The sequence below is a fragment of the Muscardinus avellanarius genome (genome assembly GCF_963383645.1).
Source record: "Muscardinus avellanarius genome assembly, chromosome: 17".
Classification (NCBI taxonomy): Eukaryota; Metazoa; Chordata; class Mammalia; order Rodentia; family Gliridae; genus Muscardinus; species Muscardinus avellanarius.
In genome coordinates this window covers 44,056,511-44,077,055 of record NC_137803.1, presented here as the reverse complement: position 1 = coordinate 44,077,055, position 20,545 = coordinate 44,056,511, and the positions used below count along the sequence as shown (strand labels likewise).

The window sequence follows — 20,545 nt, the reverse complement described above, 5'->3', positions numbered from 1 at the left end:
GGGTATAGCTTGGAGGTAGAATTCCCCTGGGTTCAATCCCCAGTACTGGAAAAAAAAATGTAAAATATCCTATTAATATCCTTTACACTGACGTGTGTGTGTGTGTGTGTGTGTGTGTGTGTGTTCTGTGCTAGGATTTGAATCCAGGGGCATTCTACCTCCAAGCTATACCCCCAGGCCTATTTTTTATTCTTTATTTGGAAACAGGGTCTCACTAAGTTGCAGAGGGCCTCACTAAGTAGCTGAGGCTGGCCGTGAACCTCGATCCTACTGTCTCAGCTTTCTAAGTCCTGGGATTATGTGCCATCATAAACATGTGCCATCATACCCGGCTTTTGACTACCTATTGCAATGGTAGTAACTTTGTCAATAACTGAGTTAATTATATTATTAAAATCTCACCTCAGCGGGGGTATAGCTAAAGTGGCAGAGTGGTTCCTTATTATCTGAGAAGCCCTGAACTCAATCCCCAGCACCAAAAGAAATAATCTTACCTGTTTGAGTATTTTTACTTTTTCATTGTGATTACTAAATTTTTTAAATTATATGTGACATAGATTTTTGTGTCGTTTTGTTTTGCAGTGCTGGGATCAAACCCAGAGCTTCATGCATGCCAGGCAAATGCTTTAACACTGAGTTAGTTACATCCCCAGCCCCTCAAACTTTTATTTCTATTCAAAAGCACTGCTCTCCAGTATGTAAAAGTAAATCTAAATCTAAATGCTGTCAAGAGATGACTTGATGAATAAGAACAAAATGAACTGAGTTAGTCATATATCATGTTTTTAAATCTTTCCCAAATGTTAAGACTATAGACAACTTAAACATTTAATGAAGACTAGGAGAGAAAAGCTACATAAAGTGGGCATCAGGTATTAGCATTATTATTTTTTATTAACAAAATAGGAAAGAACACAAACAGCAAAATAAACTAGTTTTCAAATATTTGTGCTTTTTATTTTGTTTTGCTTGTGTTACTGGGGATGGAAGCAAGGGGCCTTCAACCTCTGGGCCACATCCCGAGACCAATTTTATATTTTATTTGGAAACAGAGTCTCAGTAAGTTGCTGAGAGCCTTACTAAACTGCTGAGGCTGGCTTTGAACCTGCAATCCTCCTGTCTCAGCCTCCCAAGTACTGGGATTACAAACGCGTGCCTCCATGCCTGGCTCCAATATTTGCGTTTTTAAAAATGGAGGAGGAAAGTATGAGGGCAAGCACTTGTAATCCCAGAATTTGGGAGGCTGAGACAGGAGGATCCCTTAGTGAGGCCCTCTGCAACTCAGTGAGACCCTGTTTCAAAATAAAGAAAAAAAATGGGGGGGGGGGTTCGAAGGTAAAATGACCCTGGGTTCCATCCCCAGTACTGCAAAAAAAGAAAAGAATAGGAAAGATGCAAGCTGAAGTAAATCCAACAGTTCCAAATTTTGTTTGTTTGGACAGTTCCCTTTCTCTTTAAATTTAAAAAAAAAAAAAAGGCAAACCTATAATACAGCTCTTCTAAAGAAATCCTACAGGAAGCCGGGCATGGTGGCGCACACTTGTAATCCCAACATTCGGGAGGCTGAGACCTGGAGGATCGCAGTTCGTGGACAGCCTCAGCTACTTAGTGAGGCCCTCTGCAACTCAGTGAGACCCGCTTTCAAAATAAAGAATAAAAAATAGGACAGGGGGTGTAGCTCAGAGGTCAAATGCCCCTGGGTTCCATCCCCAGACCCGCAAAAAAAAAAAAAAAAAAAAGAAAAGAAAAGAAAAAAAGAAATCCTACAGGGATGTAAATACATAAATTTATGGTACTGTACTGTTTTGTGACAAAGTCTCCATAACAAAATATCACAGTCATTCGCTTGGCAAAGGTTTATTATAAAACCTTGCATTTTAGGTTTTTTTTTTTTTTTTTTTTTTTGGTACTAGGAATTGAATCAAGAGGCAGTCTACCCTAGCCCGATTTTATTTATTTGGAAGCAGGGTCTCACTAGGATACTGATATGGAGAACCTTGCTAAATTGCAGAAGCTGTCATCCTCCTGTCCCAGCCTCCCAAGTACCAGCATGCAACACTACTTCTGGACGAAACCTTTAATTTTATACAGGGGTGTGTGTGTGTGTGTGTGTGTGTGTGTGTTACTCAGGATTGTACCAAGGGATATTCTTTCTCTGAGCCACACCCAACTCTATTTTTATTCTTTATATTTTGTAACAGAGTCTCACTAAGTTGTGGAAAGCCTAAGTAGCTGAGGCTGGTGAGAACCTGTGATTCTCCTGTCTCAGCCTCCCACGTACTGGGATTACAAAGGTGCACCACCATGCCCCTGTACATTTTATACAGATCTTAACAAAGAACTTTATTTGTACATTTTGCCAGGTTCTGTTTAAAAGTTATTGGTTAAGCTACGTTTAGGGTATACTTGGGAGTAATAAAATTCCAAATATGGTTTAATCCTTTAAAGAATCTAAAGCTGGAGAACACAAGTAACTCAATAAGGGTGTCTCTTATGATTAAACATCTACCTGAAAAAACAAATCTTAGGACTCTTCTATTCCTACAAAACTAGTTAACTTCAAATATCTAAATTACAGTTTGTCCACAATTTGTCCTTCTTCTTCCTTCAGAAAAAAAGTTGTTACATGCTTATTCATATATTGCATTTTTAGTTTTCTTGCGAGGTTAAGAAAAACATTATATACCTAAAACATTTAAAAGTTCAAATAAAAAAGTACAATAGCTAAACATTGGTTTAAATGCATATAAACCTCAAAGCTAGTAGAATCTAATTTTTTTTCCCCTCGCACTGGGGATTAACTCAGAGGCGCTCTGCCAGATTATTTCTAAATCTGAGACTGGATCTCACTGAGTTGCTGAGGCTGGCCTCGAACTTGTGATCTTCCTGCCTCAGCCTTCTAAATCCCTGGGATTACAGGCTTGTGCTGCCACGCCAAGCTAGAAGAATGCAATATACACGGTGCCTTTGAGAGTCCAGTTCAACGCCCAAGCAAAGATGACAGCTCTTCCTTCCGCTTAGACTCTGTCGGTTTAAAAGGCAGCATCTTTCTATAACTGATGCCTTGCTATTTCCTAATTCCTTCTCTACTGCCGTTGGGACAGTCCAAGAGCTCTTCCCAGGGGCTCAAGGTTTTCTTTATATTAATTGCCGAGCCACTCGGTTTGTCCGAGGAAGAAACGACGTGCCTAGAAATGTCCGAGGTTAGAACCGCGCTGTATTGACCACCTCACTCCCAGCCCCTCCTCCGGCGGCCAGCGGGGACACCGCGGGGTAAACACCGCCCTTCCCTCCCTGGCCGCCCCCAACTTCCCTCTCCCAGCCGCGGCTTCGGGGAGCCCGGAGGAAGAGGGAGGACACCACATACCCTCGGAAGTGAGGCGAGAAAAGGGCTTCAGCAGCTCAGCGAAGCTGAGATGATTGAGCCGAGTGAGCCGCTCGGCTTCGTCGCTGCACAGCGCGGCGACACACGGCACGAAGGAGTCCGGGATCAGCTCCTGCACCGACTGCACACACTGGGCCATGGCCGCGGCGGCGCCCGGCCTCGCGGCAGACCCTGGGGCTGCGGCCGCCGGCCTGCCGGGCCGGGCGGGCCCCGCGCTGGAACCCCGGGCCGAGCCGAAGGGCCCGCCGCTCCCGGCGCGCACGCCCCGCCCCGCCGCCGCTCAGCGCTGTCCCCGGCGCCCTCGCATGCCGCCTGACAGGCGGACACGCCAACAATCGCTACTCAGTCCTCCCGACGGCAAAACCCCAGTCACTGCCCGACCCGGGCCGCCATGTTGAGGCCGAACCCTGACCCACCGGCAGAACTACTCCCGGCAGGCCCTGCGCTCGGCCCTCACGTGACCGAGCCCGAGAAGGCCCAGGGGCGGGGAAGGGGAAGATGAAGAGTAGGAAGCGCAGAGCGACCGAGACCGCGGGGAGGGCGGGACCGGAAGTGGTGTGGGGCGGGGCCGTGGGCGGGATTAAGTCGGTGGGCGGGGCTAGCAGGGATGCCGAGATTCTGCGGTTTCTCTCCCTGCTGGTACTTGGCAGAGAGGAGCTAGGTGAAACCCGCAACCCTGCGGGTGCGCGCTCTAGACCGGTGTAGACACAGTAATGGAGATGGCGGCTCACCTTGCAGAGAGGCCCGGCCTTTGTGCCCCAGAGTGTCTATCTGGCTGCAGTAGACAACTGATGGGTTGTTGCTGCTACTTCCTGCTCTTTGCTCCACCTTTCCCAAGCTTGCCCTTAAAGCAACAAGGGGCTCCTGCTCCCAGGAGAGAGCATGCTGCCCTCCAATGCTGGGGAAGGAGGGAGTCCTCCAGAGCCACTTTTGAACACCACCATGCTTTTAGAAATGGATTGCCACAGGTGGGAATAGTAGCTACACCTGTAATCCCAGTGCCTAGGAGAATAAGAATGGAGGATGGCAGATTCAAAGCCATCCTCGGCAATTTAGGGAGGCCCTCATCAACTTAGCAAGATCCTGTTTCAAAATAAAAACTTTAAAGGGCTAGGGGCGTAGCTCAGAGGTAGAATGCCCCTAGGTTCAATCTCCAGTACCACACACACACCAAAAAAATCTTTTGAAAGAAAAGAAAGACCAAGTGCCTTCTGTAAAGGCACACTCCTGGAAAACCAGCACGTGGGAGAGTGAAACAGAAAGATTGCAGATTCTAGGACAGTTTCAGCAATTTAGCAAGACCCTGAGCAACTTAAGGAGAGCCTGTTCAAAATTAAAAATGCTGTGGGTTCAGTCCCCACTGTCAGGAAAAGAACAAAGAATGTTTTATGAGCAACAAGGCTTCAAGGTCCTAAGACCAATGAGTAACACTTCACACACAACTTGTTTCTTTCCACAATGCCACAGGTTTCTTCAATACTCAAAGGTAATAGCACGCAGGAACTTTTCAGGAGATAGTCTAAGTAAAACTAAGCTAAATTCTAGGTCTGGATGCTAGGTGGCTGTTGTTCCTTCCAAAGCCAATTAACAATGAATGAGCATGTAAATAATACACTTCACACTAACAAATCTACCAATTTAGATCGAATAAATGTACTAATCAGCACATAAATTCTAAGACTTAGAGCACTTCAAATAATCAGCAAATAATATAAATGAGCAAGGAGCAGGGAGCAATAAACCAAGTTCAGGAATGGCAGAGGATTTTCAGGAGTGCTCCCAGATGCTGAGCTGTCAGAAGCTCTGTTAGAAGTCTCACTGATCCTCAGCCAGCAGGAAGAGCAGGACCTGAGCAAGTCACTGGGTCGGAGTCAGACACGTGGGCAGGCTGAGGTATAAGCAAAGCTCAACTTACTGCTAGTAGGAAGGTGGGGTCTTTTATAGGGCATTCTGGATTTTTTCCATTGTCCTTTGCAAGCTCATCCAGACTTATGAAACCTGCCAGACTCCTATCATCTGATCAAATTTATTGATGACATAAGTCCATCAGAGGTGAGAAAGCATTTTATGATCCAAGTATCTGCTATCAAGTGCAGCACAGGAGTGCTGGTCTAGGCCCCATGCAGACATGCCGAGACAAGTTTCTGAAGCTGTTTGCTGGTATGTCTGAATAAGTTGTTTATGAGCTTTGTCTGAGCTAGATGCTGGAATGTTAACAGATTACTTATGAGTTCCTAAAAATTGTCCTATATCCCATTCTGTATACAGAAAGAAAAACCATGTGCAAGTGAAGGATCGGGAAATTCACGTCCTTGTTGGGCATGGTGGCCCACATCTGTAATCCCAGTACTTGGGAAGATGAAACAGAAGGATCACAGATTCAAAGCAAGCCGCAGCAACTTAGCAAGGCTCTCCACAACTTAGTGAGCCCCTGATTTAAAATAAAGTCAGCCAGGCGTGGTGGCACATGCTTGTAATCCCAGCACTTAGGAGGCTGAGACAGGAGGATCGCACAGGTTCAAAGCCAGCCTCAGCTACTTAGTGAGGCTCTCAGCAACTTAGTGAGACCCTTTTTCCAAATAAATTATAAAACAGAGCTGGGGGTGTAGCCCAGAGTTAGAATGCCTCTGGGTTCCATCTCCAGTGTCATAAATAAATAAATGACAAATAAATAAATAAAGTAGGACTGGGGATGTGGCTCAGAATTAGAATGCCCTTGGGTTCAATCCTCATTTATAAAAGGAAGGAAGGAAAGAGAGAGGAAAGGAAGGAAGGAAAGAAAGAAGGAAGGGCACTTCCTAAAAGTATTTGTATCTTTACATCTTAAAAATTCTTCTCAGCCAGGCATAGTGGCACATGTTTGTAATCCCAGCATTCAGGAGGCTGAGACAGAGGATCACGGTTTGCAGATAGCCTCAGCTACTAAGGCTAGTGAGGAGTCCCTTTACAACTCAGTGAGACTATGTTTCAAAATAAAGAATAAAAAATAGTGCTGGGGATGTACCTCTGAGGTAGAATGGCTCTGGATTTTATCCCCAGTACTGCAAAAAAAAAATCTTTTTATATACTCAGGGATACACATATCACTTTGAATGCATCTAATCTCAATCTGTTACTCTTTATAATGTGGTAATTTTATACAAATGTGAGGTTGTTGTTTTTTTCTTCGTTATACTGGGGATCTAATTCTCTCTGTTTTGTTTCATTCTTTAGGAAGCCTCTCTCCACATGGTAGGGTATACTCACACTCCCAGATCATATCCTCTCAGTTTAACAAATCAAACAGAACTCTTTGTACTCAGCATCAATAAAGCAATCCCAAGGAATGGCTCCCTCTGATTCGCTCATTGTATCAGATGTCTTTCTCTGAACCAATCATTTTCCAGAGGAATAAGCTGTTTCTGGACAAGAATGGTACACTCTTATAAGCAGGGAGCTAGGAACCAGGCACGGTAGCACACACTTGTAATCACAGTACTTGGTATGCTGAGACAGGAGGATCACAGGTTCACAACTAGCCTCAGCAATTCAGTGAGGCCCTCTGCAACTTAGTGGTAACATTGAAATTGAGTCAGGGTCACAAAGGAGGCAAAATATGGCAAAGAAGTGTAATATCAGGCCCCTTTTATTAAATTGTCTGTTGCTCCTGGTTGAGGTCTGTAGACCAATGTTGGGGGAGACCATCAGTCAGCAGAGTCACGCCCCAGAGAGGAAGTGAGGGTACTTATGTAGCCAGAGTCTTGGGGTGGGACTAGTAAGGTTGGAGAATGCTGGTCTCGTGCAACAACTGGAGTCTGTCCTGTGACATCTGGTCCTCTCAGGACATCTGGAGTCTGCCCCATCACTGAGTCTGGCTTCCAGGGTTCTGCCTCCTGTCCCAGCTGCCCATGAGGGGTGAGGAGGGGCCCTACTTATCATCCTGGCCTCCTTCTCCTCCTCCTCCTCCTCCTCCTCCTCCTCCTTCTTCTTTTTTTGATGGTACCTCTGGGCTACACTCCCAGACCTATTTTATATATTTTATTTGGAAACAGAGTCTCTTAAGCCAGCAAAGCTGGCTTTGAACCTGCACAATCCTCCTGTCTCTGCCTCCCAAGCACAGGGACTAAGCGTGTGCCACCATGCCTGGCCCTGGCCTTCTTGATATTGGTCAACAACCAAGTCAATAACTACTTCCTGCTGTCAGAGGAGATGTCTTTTTATTTATTTTATTTTATTTATTTATTTTGCAGGTCTGGGGGTGGATCCCAGGGGCATTTGACCTCCAAGCTACACCCCCTGCCCTATTTTTTTTATTCTTTTTTTTTTTTTTTAAACCGGGTCTTACTGAGTAGAGGTTTCACTGAGAGAGGGCCTCACTAAGTAACTGAGGCTGTCTGCGAACCGTGATCCTCCAGGTCTCAACCTCCTGAATGCTGGGATTCCAAGCGTGCGCCACCATGCCCAGCAGAGATGTCTTTATAGGACCCACTTGGCCAAGAGAGGTTGGGTCATTAGAAAGTGGGCAGGCAGGAGTATGGCTGCAGCAAGAGTTGATTGAAGGTTACCCTGGACAGCTTGGCAATGCACATTTGAACAAACTTTAACAGACAAGGAGCTATCAAAAAGTAAAAGCAAATCATGATAATTGGCCCCAGAAGGGGAAGGAACAAAACAGTTACTGGCCTTAGGAACCATTCCAGATATAAGGTAGATTGTCAATATAATGTTTTTAGATCCTTGCTTTTTTAACCTGGTCAGAGTTTGGACATTTTTCTCCACTAGACCAGATTCATTAATGTAATAGCAGCATTTTTCCCTAGAAAAAGACAAACACCACCCTTTCCAGCAGTGAGTAAATCCAAAGCCCATCTATTTGGGAGGGCTACCCTAGCAAGGGAGATCACTAAAGGGAGGCCAAAGAGGAGGTTGTAGATTCAACAGTCACTTGAAGTTGCCTCTACTTGGGTTAGACAATATGGATCAGTCTGGTCAAATGGAAAACACGCTATTGTGTCAGGAGCATCAGTAACAGATTCTAGAGAGAGTTCAATTCTGATGGTTGTCTGGCATACAGAGAGAGAAAGAGTGCTGCGCTAATCCCATCTTGTGGATGGGCCAATGTATTGTAGAGGAGGGCAAACCTATTTTCAAGTGAATTTCCAGTCATAAACAGGAACAGGGGTGCTTGCTAAAATAAAATCATTAAGGAGAACTGTGTCAAGAAAAACAGGATCTTCATGTTATTTTAACCTCTGACTTAACTCCTGATGAACAGGACCGTATCTTAAAGTCCACTCAAGAATGAGCTAACCAGGACCATTTGACTAACCCTGCCCTCCCCACTGGAGTGGCCGTGGTACCTTCTGAAGATCCCCACTGGGATTACCAGCCAGCCCCCAACAGTGGGGGTGAGGGATTAAAAAGGAGAGACTAGATGATCCTATGACTCTTTGATGGCATGAGGGCTGCTTCCCATAAGGTGGTTAACTATGATAAACTTAAGGAAATCACCCAAGGTTCAGATTAAAATCCAGTTTTTTTTTCTTAATCAGCTTCAGGAGGCTTTCGCCCTCTATACTCACTTAGATCCATCTACTGAGGTGGGATCTGTGGTGTTGGAAACCCATTTCATTGGGCAATCTGCCCCTGAAATTCAGGAAAAAAAATTTAAAAGGCATAGGATGGACCCTCAAACCCCTATTCGAGATTTGGTGAACATGGCATTTAAAGTTTTTAATTCCTGAGAAAAAACAGGCTGATGTGAAACATACAATCCAGCTCCACCAAAAGGCAGATTTGCAGGCCCGTGCCTTAGTAGCAGCCCTGCAGCCAGTGGTGGAAGCTCAGCCCTCTGGATGACAAGAACCACCTACGGGTGGAGGGCAGCAACAACAACTACCTCCAGGAGCCTGTTTCAAGTGTGGCAAGGAAGGACACTGGGTAAAGAACTGCCCTAGCCATGCCCACCAATCAGACCATGCCTAGCGTGTGGCCAGGAGAGCCACTGGAAAAGTGATTGCCCTTGGAAAAGCAGTGGGCCCCAGGTGCATCAACACAGGGGGATAACCCTTCCAGACCAGGCCCGCCGCTGGCCCTACTCGGCCTGCCCGAAGACCAACAGCTCCCAGACTCATCTCCAATCATCCTTGCCAAGCCCAGGGTAACTCTCAAGGTAGTGAGCAAGCCAATCTCCTTTTTGGTTGACACAAAAGCTACCTACTCATTCTTTCCATCCTTTTCAGGTCCCAGTTTTCCTTCTCCAATCTCAGTACAGGGGATCAAAGGTAAGCCCTCTTGCCCATGGCTTATGATACAGAACAAAATTTCCCTGCCCAAGGCTCAGGCCGAAGCAGTCATTAGCCTAATACATAACTCCCTACACATTATGTCTACGGCACTTAAACATTTCCTAAACCCCTTGTCTTATTTTCCTCTCCTGCAACAACTGATTAGTAAAGTCAGTGCCTCCTATTCTATTTGTGCTGCCATTTCTCCCCAAGGGGCCTATGTTCCTATTTTCCTACCCACCAAACAAGAGGACATTTTCCAGGACAGGACTGGCATTTCACCCATATGCCCTCTCACAAAAAACTAAAATATCTTCTTACCATTGTCAACACCTTATCGGGTTGGGTAGAGGACTTCCCCTCAAAGGACAAGACAGACAGCATGGTTCTATGAGCCAATGTTCTATGTGTGGATATTATTCCTTGGATTGGACTCCCTAATTCTTTACAGTCTGATTTCTAAGGCTACTCAACAGGTGGCACAGGTTCTTGACATTTTTGGAAGCTCCACATCCCATATTGACCACAGTCATCAGGAAAGGTAGGAAAAAAGAATGGGATTCTAAAACAACATCTAACAAAATTCTCCCTGGAGCTGTTGGTGTTATGGCCTAAACTCCTACAACTGGCTGTGGCCTGCATATGGGCTACCTCTTGAAGCCCCACCATCATGAGCCCCTTTGAATTGCTGTATGGTCACCCTTGTTTGCTTAATCACTCTCTCCCTTCAGATTCCCTTTCCTTGGCTTCCTATCTTTCTTACTTGTCTTTTCTCAGGCACCTCCTTTAGAAACATGCTAACTGATATCCTCCCCAACCTGGGACCAAAGAAGTGGCTTTACACTCACCAGCCAAGGCCCTTAAGCCAGGAGACCAAGTCCTCCTCAAGTTGCTTCAACCAAAACATCTCCAACACGGTGCACTGGGCCCTTTACAGTGACCCTCACCACACCTACCTCAGCCAAACTGCTGGGTGACCCTAACTGGCATCACCTTACTCAGCTAAAAAGGGCTCCATTACAACACTTTAATAAAACTGGATGGATTGGTGGAAAAATAATCCAGTTTTCTTTCAATTTGAGCAAAGTCCAAGAGGGAGAAAGGGACATGGATATGGACCACACCCTCCACGCAGGCCACCTCACAGAGCAGAGCCAAAAGAGGGGGCGGCTCCTTGGAGTCGGTATGGTGACTTACAGGGGAAGGCGAGGGGCAGATAAGGATTGGTCCCTTAAGGGAGGGTGGTGAGGGGAAAGAAGTAGATTAGGAGAGAGGCCATTGGAGGGGCTCTGATGGTGGGTTGAGATCAAAGAGGGAGGGGTTGATATGGGAACAGGGGGTGGGATGTTGGAGGGTGGTGATGAAGGGAATTAGCTATAGGGTAGGGTGGTGGTCAGGGTAATGAGGAGAGTTCCTGGGCATCAGGGATGAAATCAGAAGATGGTGCCTGTAACTCAGCAAAGTCACAAGATGGCGACTGCAATCCAGCAGAATTAGAAAATGGTGGCTGACGGGGGAGAGGGGTCAGGGGTCGGACTATCCCTAGTCAGTAGGACTTGGGCAGTAGAACAGTAGGAACAAAAAAAAAGGATGGTAGCACAGGAAAAAGAAGGCCTGGACATAAAGGACTTCCAACTATTTACCAGATTGCTTACAAAAGGTGCAGAGATCAGTCAGGATGTTAAAATTCAGAGTTTTGTTTTTTGTCCACCAAGACCCTATATTTAATTTATACTGAGGCCGTGCTATGTTACAATAGAAATGAAGGTGCTGATGGCACAAATCCTCTGATAGCCCCAGGGTCCAGACATTAGTGAAGACATAACCCAGCAGGGAATGGGAATCTATTTTGGAATTTTGGTTTCCTATGTCTGGTCTGCAGGCAAGAATGAAGAACAGGAGACAGGCATCCCCATTATCCTGATCAATGGTGGGAACAAGGCCAAGAGGACAGGAGGGACCTTTCCACTCCCTTCTCGAGGCTGGGAGACAACCTGGTTGTCTGGAGGCAACTCTGACATGGCTTGCACATTTTGACAAATAGAGAAACTGGAGGTGAGAAGCCAGAGGCGATGACCTGCTGACCATAGGAAAGGAAGGGAAACCACCCTGCTGGAGAGCAGTCTGTCCAATTAAGGGTTGGAGAGCCCAGGTCCCTGGGAGTAAAGAGGAGGGCTCCCATCAGAGGCCCGGTGGAACCACCAGAGAGTAATAGGTGCTCAGGGAGGGGTAAAAAACCCTTCTGGTGTCAACACCAAATATAATGTTGAAATTAAGTTGGGGGTCGCAAAGGAAGCAAAATATGACAAAGGAGTGTGACACCAAGCCCTTTTTATTAAATTGTCTATAGCTCCTGGTCGAGGTCTGCAGACCTATATTGGCAGGGGGCCGGGGGGGGGGGGCTATCAGTCAGCAGAGTGGCACCCCAGAGAGAAAGTGAGGGTATTTCTGAAGCTGGGATATTGGGATGGGGCAAACAAGGTGGAGAATGCTGGTCCTCTTGCAACATCTGGAGTCTGCACCATTTCTGCTTCTGGCTTCCAGGGTTGGGCCTCCTGTCCCAGCTGCCTCTGAGGGGAGGGGAAAGGACCCAACCTATCATTAATGAGATACTGTGGAGTGTATCTCAGAGATCGAATGCCCCTGGGTTTCATCCCCAGACCCGCAAAAATAAATAATAAATAAGTAAATAAATAAAAAAAAATGAAAGCCTGATGTGGTGGCATATACTTGTAATCTCAGTACTTTGGAGCTTGAGACAGGAGAATTGCAGGTTTGTAGCCAGCTTCAGCTACTTAGTGAGGCCCTCTGCAACTTAGTAAGACTTTGTTTTGAAAAATAAAGAATAAGCCAAAGTGGTGATGCACACTTGTAATCCCAGCATTTGGGAGGCTAAGACAGGAAGATTGCAGTTCGCAGACAGCCTCACTATTTAGTGAGGCCCTTTACAACTCAGTGAGATTCTCTTTCAAAATAAAGAATAAAAATTAGGGCTGGGGTGTATCTCAGAGGAAGAATGCCCCTGGGTTCCACCCCCAGTACTGTAAAAAATTAAATAAATAGCCAGGCGTGGTGGCACACGCTTGTAATCCCCGCGCTTGGGAGGCAGAGACAAGAGGATCGCACAGGTTCAAAGCCAGCCGCGCGCGCTGGCTTAGGAGACCCTGTTTCCAAATAAAAATGTAAAAATAGGTCTGGGAGTGTAGCCCGGAGGTAGAAGGGCTTCCAGGAACCCCAGTACCACCAAAAAAAAAAAAAAATGATAATAAATAAATAAATTAAATAAATAAATAAAAAAGAATAAAAATAGGGCTAGGAGTGTAGCTTGGAGGTAGAATGCTCCTAGATTTCATTCTCAGTACCATAAATAAATAAATAAATAAATAAATAAATAAATAAATAAATAGGTGTGGTAGCACACGCTTGTAATCCCCAGGCTTGAGAGGCTGAGTCAGAGGATCATAGGTTTGCAACAAGCCTTAACTACTTAATGAGGCCTTCTGCAACTGAGACCATTTTTCAAAATAAAGAATGAAAAATAGGGCTGGGAGTATAGCTCAGAGGTAGACTGCTACTAGGTTCAGCCCCCAGCAACAAAATATAAATAAATAAAAGCAGCTAGATAGAATCTGTGACTAGAAAAACAATGGTGGGAAAGTTTACTGTCTAACAAAAACAATATTCATTATACACCATAAACTACCCATTGGTTTCTAAGCATCCACACATACGTTTCTTCCTATACATATGATTTTAAAAATGTTTTTACCCTATAACACCTGTAAAACTGAAAATAGGCCAGGCATGGTGGTGCATGCCTATAATCCCAGTACTTGGGAGGTTCAGACAGGAGAATCAGAGGTTCAAGGATAGCCTTAGTCACACAGCAAGACTCAGCAACCTAGCAAGAGGTTGTTTCAAAATAAAAACATAAAAAGAGCTGTGAGTGTAACTCATAAGTAGAATGCCTCCAGATTCAACCCTAACCCCCCAAAAAAAATTAGGCTCATTAAGCTGGGTGTGGTGGCATACACCTGTACCCCATTATGTAGGAGGCTGGGACAGGAGGATTGCAGGCTCAAGACCAACTTCACTGAAGTAAGACTATAGGCAAACTAACAAGACCCTGCTTCAAAATGAATAATAATCATAATAAACTGGGCATGGTGGTACACACATGTAATCTTGGGAGGCTAAAACAGGAAGATTGTAGGTTCCTGAGCAGCCTCAGAAATTTAGCAAGACTCTCAGCAACCTAACAAAACTCTGTTTCAAAACAAAAAAATAAAAAAAGGCTAGAAGCTGGGCTTGGTGGCTCAGGCTTGTAATCCCTGTACTTGGGAGGCTGAGAGAGGAGGATTGCAGATTCAAACTGAGGCTCTCAGCAATTTAGGGAGATCCTGCTTCCAAATAAAAAATTAAAATAGGCTGTCAATATAGCCCAGAGGCAGACTGCCCCTGGGTTCAATCCCCAGTAACACAATAAAGAAAAAAAAAAAAAACAGCTGAGATGTAACTGTGAGGTAGATGCCCCTGTATACAATCCCTAGTACCACAAAAAAATAAAATAAATAGTGGGGCATGGTGACACACACTTATAATCCCAGTACTTGGATGGCTGAGACAGGAGGATGTCCAGTTCATGGCCAACCTCAGTTACTTAGTGAGGCCTTCCACAAGCTACTGAGACCCTGTTTAAAAATTTAAAAAATAGCAGCCAGGTGTGGTGGCACACACTTGTAATCCCAGCATTTGGAAGGCTGAGACAGAAGGATGACAGTTCATGGTCAGCCTCAGCTACTTAGTGAAGCCTTTTGCAACTTAGTGAGACCCTGTTTCAAAATAAAAGAATAAAAAATAGAACTGGGGGGGATAGCTCAGAGGTAGAATGCCCCTGGGTTTCATCCCCAGACCCCCCCCACACACACACACAAGGCTGGGGGTGTAGATAGGAGGTAGAATGCCCCTGGGTTTAATCCCCAGTACCAATAAATAAATAAACAAATAAATAAATAAATGGCCCATCTTCTATTCAGATGCAGATAAGCAAAAATTAGTCACTATATCAGTTCTAAACCCAGGGTTCTCTGGAAGAGTGTACTTTTCTTGGTCCAGTCTGTATGTGGTTCTTCAAGGTCCTATTAACATTGTCAAACTTTAAATGAAAATAACCCCAGCCCACAGTGAAATAATATAGGAAAACCTCAATCCCATTTCTAAAAGGAGAGATCATTTACCATGATCACTGGCAGAGAAAGCAAAAAACCATTCTCCAGCTGGCATGGTGGCACATGCTTGTTATTCCAGTACTTGGGAAGCTGAAACAGAAGGATCACAGGTTCAAAGTCAGCCTCGGCAATTTAGTAAGACCTTGTTTCCAAATAAGAAATAAAATTGGGTTGGGGTATAACTTTGAGGTAGAATACCTCTGGGTTCCATCCTCAGTACCAAAAACAAGCACTTCCCATGGTTAGTCAAGCTGATCTGCCCCTATTTCTGCCTGTTGGTGGGATGTCTTTTAGTCAATACCCTCCAAAGCCATTCCTGAGAGACATGAACAAGTAGGAGAAGAATCTCTTGAATTCTATATCCACTTCTTGTTTACAAAATTATAAAGCCTTGGGATTATCTCAGAGGATTTTCTGGGATGGTTGGGCACAAAATCAGTAAGAAACATATGGGAAGCGCCGCTATTTTTGCTGCCCCAACTCGGAGCAGGAGACTGAGAGTAGGAGACGCCATCCACTTCCATCCGTGGCACAGGGGCCGCTCTGGATGATCAAGGAGGATCTAGTGTACTCAGCGAAGCTGGCCGAGCAAGCTGAGCGACAGGACGAAATGATGGAATCAATGAAGAAAGTAGCAGGGATGGATGCGGAGTTGACGAAGAAAGAAACCTCTTATCTGTTGCATATAAAAATGCGATTGGAGCTAGAAGAGCTTCCTGGAGAATAATCAGCAGCATTGAACAGAAAGAAGAAAACAAAGGAGAAGACAAACTAAAAATGATTCGGGAATATCGGCAAATGGTTGAAACTGAGCTAAACTTAATCTGTTGTGACATTCTGGATGTCCTAGACAAACACCTGATTCCAGCAGCTAACACTGGCGAGTCCAAGGTTTCTATTATAAAATGAAAGGGGACTACCACAGGTTATCTGGCTGAATTTGCCACAGGAAATGACAGGAAGGAGGCTGCAGAGAACAGCCTAGTGGTTTCTAGAGCTGCCAGTGATCTTGCAACGACAGAACTTCCACCGGCACATCCTATTCGTTTAGGTCTTGCTGTCAATTTCTCTGTATTCTCCTATGAAATCCCTAATTCCCCTGACCGTGCCTGCAGCTTTTGATGATGCGATTGCAGAACTGGACACGCCGAGTGAAGAAAGCTATAGGACTCTGCACTGATTATGCAGTTATTACATGATAACCTGACAGAGGAGAATGGTGAAGAACAGAGTAAAGATGAAAATCAGTGAGACACAACAGCCAACAAGAGAAACCATCTCTGACTACCCTACTCCTCCCCACCCCACCCCTCGGAAATTCCCCATTGTCACTGAGAACCACCAAATCTGACTTTTACATTTGGTCTCAGAATTTAGGTTCCTGCTCTGTTTTTTTTTTTTGTTTTTTGTTTTTGTTTTGTTTTGTTTTGTTTTGTTTTTTAACAGTTTTCAAAAGTTCTTAAAGGCAAGAGTGAATTTCTGTGGATTTTGCTGGTCCCGGCTTTTAGGTTCTTTAAAACACTAATAGGACTGCATAGAGGCTTTTTCAGCGTTACTGCATTGTCCTGTGGCAAGATCACCATTAGAAATGGAAATTACATTTGAAAGCCATTAGACTTCTAGGTGATGCATCTGAGATTGATCGCATTGTAGAGACATATATGGTATCATTTTTTTCTTTTTCTAATTGTTTAAATTGAATTTTATACCAATGTTTAAACTTAATTGGGTGTTAGCTTGAAGTGCTTAAAGGTTGTTTGGGGGGAGTTTGTTGTGATGGTTTTGCTGTAAAAAGTGTTTCAAACTCTGCTGAAATGTTTAAAAGCATGGTGCTGGTAACAGTTCAGCAATCCGTGGCCGCTCATTCTTGCCTGCTTTCACTCTCCCTCTGATGCAGGTTAGTATTGAAGGTGGTACGGAAAAGCCAGCATGGTGTTCAGTTCTTTGTTTCTTCTTCGTCCCTCTCCTCCACCCCCCACCCCCCCACCAGCTCCCTCAGCCTCTTTTGTTCAGTACGAGTAACTTGAAGCTAATTTGTACTACTGGATATCCGACTGGAGCCACAGATGCAGAATCTGTATTGTTCTTACTGAAACACGGCATGGAATTAACATTAAATTTAAATAAAGCAAGCCTAAATTAAAAATGCCAAATATATTGTACCTCCATCCTTTATACTTTTAAAATAAAATCTGTAGTCCAAACACTTTGACAGTATTAATATTTCCCTGAATGTGAACAGATACCCCCTTTTATCTTCCATAAATTATTGTTCTGTCTCCCAAACGTGTATATTTTGGAAAAAATACTGCCTGTAATCTGGTTATGAAGAACATTTCATCTAAATTATTGATTACATGTCCTGTCTTCCAAACCAGTTGACACAGTATTTATGTTAATCATCAAAGTACAACATGAGTATTTTTTTAAAAAGAAAAATAAACATTATGTCCTTTCCAGCTTGTTTGTCTATCACCTCCTAGGATGTTGTCTTCATCTACAGACATACATACACAGATACATTTATGTTAGTGAAAGAACTGGGAATTGGACCCACCCCTTTTTATTTTGTGCCACCACATCCAGCTAACTTACCCTCAAATGGAATAAAAAAAGATATTAGCCAAGTACAGAAGTACATGCTTATAATCCCAGTACTTTGGAAAGAGAGACAAAAGGATTGAAGGTTCACAGCCAGCCTTGGCAACTTATCTAGACCCTATCTCAAAATAAGTAATAAAAAGGTCTTGGAGGTAGAATGGCCCATAGTACCAAAAAAGAGAGGTGTGTCCATCAAAAAAAAGCTATGTTTTCCTTTTCTTTTTTATTTTGCTGAAATAGGGATTGAACCCAGGGGCATTTTACTTTTTTTTTTTTTTTTTTTTTTTTTTTTTTGCAGGTCTGGGAATGAAAGCCAGAGGTATTTGACCTCTGAGCTACACACCCTGCCCTTTTTTTATTCTTTATTTTGAAACAGGGTCTCACTAAGTTGCGGAGGGCCTCAGTAAGTACCTGAGGCTGTCCATGAACCGCGATCCTCCGGTCTCAGCCTCCCAAATGCTGAGATTATAAGCATACATCACCACACCAGGCTGGCATTTTACTTTTGAGCTATACCCCCAGTCCTATTGTTTTTATTTTTGCAGTACTGGGGATGGAACTCAGGGACCTTCTAGCTCCAAGTTACACCCTCACCCCTATTTTTATTCTTTATTTTAAAACAGGGTCTCACTGTTTTCAGGGCCACACCAAATAGCTGAGGCTGGCTGCGAACCTGCAATCCTCCTGTCTCAGCCTCCAAAGTACTGCGATTACAAGTGTACACCACTATAACTGGCTATGGTTATTTTCTTTCCTTGCTTTATGTACTGGTATATTTGATTCTGCAAGGATATAATTAAATGCTCCTATTGCTTTTAGTGTTTGTGTATGTGTGTATGTGTGGTGTGTATGTGTGTGCATGTGTGTGTGTGTGTGTTACTAGGGATTGAACCCAGGGGATTCTACCTACCTCCAAGCTAACCACTAGCCCTAGTTTATTTTTATTTTGCAATAGGGTCTCGATAGGTTGTTGAGAGTCTCATTATTTGCTGAGGTTGTCCTCGAACCTGCCATCCTCCTGTCTCAGCCTCCCAAATATTGGGATTACATGCCTGCATTACATGCTTGGCTCTGAAATTATTCTTACAAATAAACTTTATTCTGATAAATATCTGTCTCATCTACAATATTAAAGCTGAGTCATTAGCCAGGTGTGATAATCCCAATATATAGGAAGCTGAGACCCTGTTTCCAAATAAAGTATAAAATGGGTCTGGGAGTATAGTCTGGAGATAGAAAAGCCCCTGGGTTGCACCCCCAGTACCACCAAAATAAAATAAAAGTAAAAATAAAAATATAATAAAGGTAGAATGCCCCTGTGTTTAATACCCAGTAACACACACACACACACACACACACACACACACACACACAATTATAGAGTGAGCCAGGTGTGGCAGTTCATGCATGTAATTCTAGTACTTGGGACTTGTTCAGGTCTATTATTAATTTTACAGGACAGTGTTACATGTGTGGTCTGTTGGTAATTACAACATTCTTAGCACATGACAATACTAAGAACATAGTGACTTAAGACCAATTTTTTCAGTTCTGAAAGATAAGACCCAGCTTCCTTCTCTCCCAAATAATCTCATAAAGTTTATGCTATACCAGTGGGTATTCACTTATTTATTTACTTACCTATTTACTTACTGGTACTGGGGACTGAACTCAGGGCTTTCTACCTCTTAGCTACCCCAGCCCTACTTGTTTTTTATTTTTTATTTTATTTTATTTTTTTGCGGGATGAGAGTTAAAGCCAAGGGATTCTACCTCCGAGCTATACCCTCAGCCCTAATTTTCTATTCTTAATTTTGAAACAGTCTCAATAAGTTGCAGGGGCATCACTAAGTAACTGAACCCAAGTACTGGGATTACAAAAGTATACCCGCACACAGGCTTGTTTTTATTTTATTTATTTATTGTGTGTGTGAGTGTGTATGTGTCTGAGGATAGAACCTAGGGGCATTCTACATCCGAGCTACACCTCCAACCCTATTTATTTATTTATTTATTTATTTATTTATTTATTTATTTATATTTGGTGGTTCCTGGAAAACCTTCTACCTCCGGGCTACACTCCCACACCTATTTTTTTATATTTTTATTTGGAAATAGGGTCTCCTAAGCCAGCGCAGCTGGCTTTGAACCTGCACGATCCTCCTGTCTCTGCCTCCCAAGTGCAGGGATTACAAGCGTGCCCCACCACACCCGGCTTTTATTCTTTATTTTGAAGAAGAGTCTCACTAAGCTTCGGAAGGCCTCACTAAGTAACTGAGGCTGTCCCCAAGCCTGCAATCCTCCTGTTTCAGTCTCCCAAGTACTGGGAATATGAGGGTGCACCACCACACCTGGCTTGGTTTTAATTTTTGTGCGTGTGTGTGTGTAGTACTGGTGATATAAATCCAGTTTCGTTTTTTGTTTTTTTGTGGTACTGGGGGTGGAACCCAGGTGTTTCCTACTTCCAGGCTACACTTCAAGACCTATTTTATATTTTATTTGGAAACAGGGTCTCACTAAATTGCTGAGAGCCTCACTAAGTAGCCGAGGCTGGCTTTGAACCAGAGTGATCCTCCTGTCTCAGCCTCCCAAGTACTGGGTTTACAAGTGTGCATCACCACTCCCAGCTTGGTTTTTAAATTTTGAAGCAGGTTCTCACTAAACTACCGAGGCTGGCCACAAACCTGCAATCTTTCTGTCTCATCCTCTCACATAGTAAAATTACAAGTGTGCACCACTATGCCCAGCTATGGGCTTATATTTAAATACACTATGTTACCAAAGGGTCATGGAATGTTTTATAAGTGTGATGTGGTCCATCTCATTTGATAGCTGATGTAGTCAATCCAATTTAATTTTTGCTTTGAAACAAGTCAGAATCTCACTAGGTGAGGCTTTCCTTTAACTTAAGATCCTCTGGTATCCACCTCCCAAGTACAGGAATAACAGGCATGCACCACCAGACCCAGTTTCAAAATGTAACCATTACACCGAGTGTGGTGACTCACCTCTTATAATCGCAGCATTTGGGAGGTTGAGAACAAAGGATCCAGATTCGAGGACAG

General features: G+C 44.0%; 1 protein-coding gene and 1 pseudogene across 3 annotated transcripts in view; one reads left to right on the top strand and one right to left on the bottom strand.

Annotated features, from left to right (window-relative positions):
* Positions 1 to 3,524, bottom strand: part of TRAPPC8 (trafficking protein particle complex subunit 8) — a gene marked incomplete at both ends in the record, with an annotated part of 107,634 nt that extends 104,110 nt beyond the window's left edge. For both annotated transcript variants that reach the window (XM_080714382.1, XM_080714383.1), the window contains one exon: positions 3,368 to 3,524. In XM_080714382.1, coding sequence (XP_080570508.1) covers positions 3,368 to 3,524 — 157 coding nt within the window. The remainder of the gene's footprint in view (positions 1 to 3,367) is intronic.
* A 359-nt stretch (positions 3,525 to 3,883) lies between these two features.
* LOC308276113 (14-3-3 protein epsilon-like) lies at positions 3,884 to 16,130 on the top strand (annotated as a pseudogene). The gene is made up of 3 exons: positions 3,884 to 4,024; positions 9,399 to 9,524; positions 15,415 to 16,130. The product of its transcript is annotated as a 14-3-3 protein epsilon-like (transcript).
* Positions 16,131 to 20,545: the final 4,415 nt, after the last annotated feature.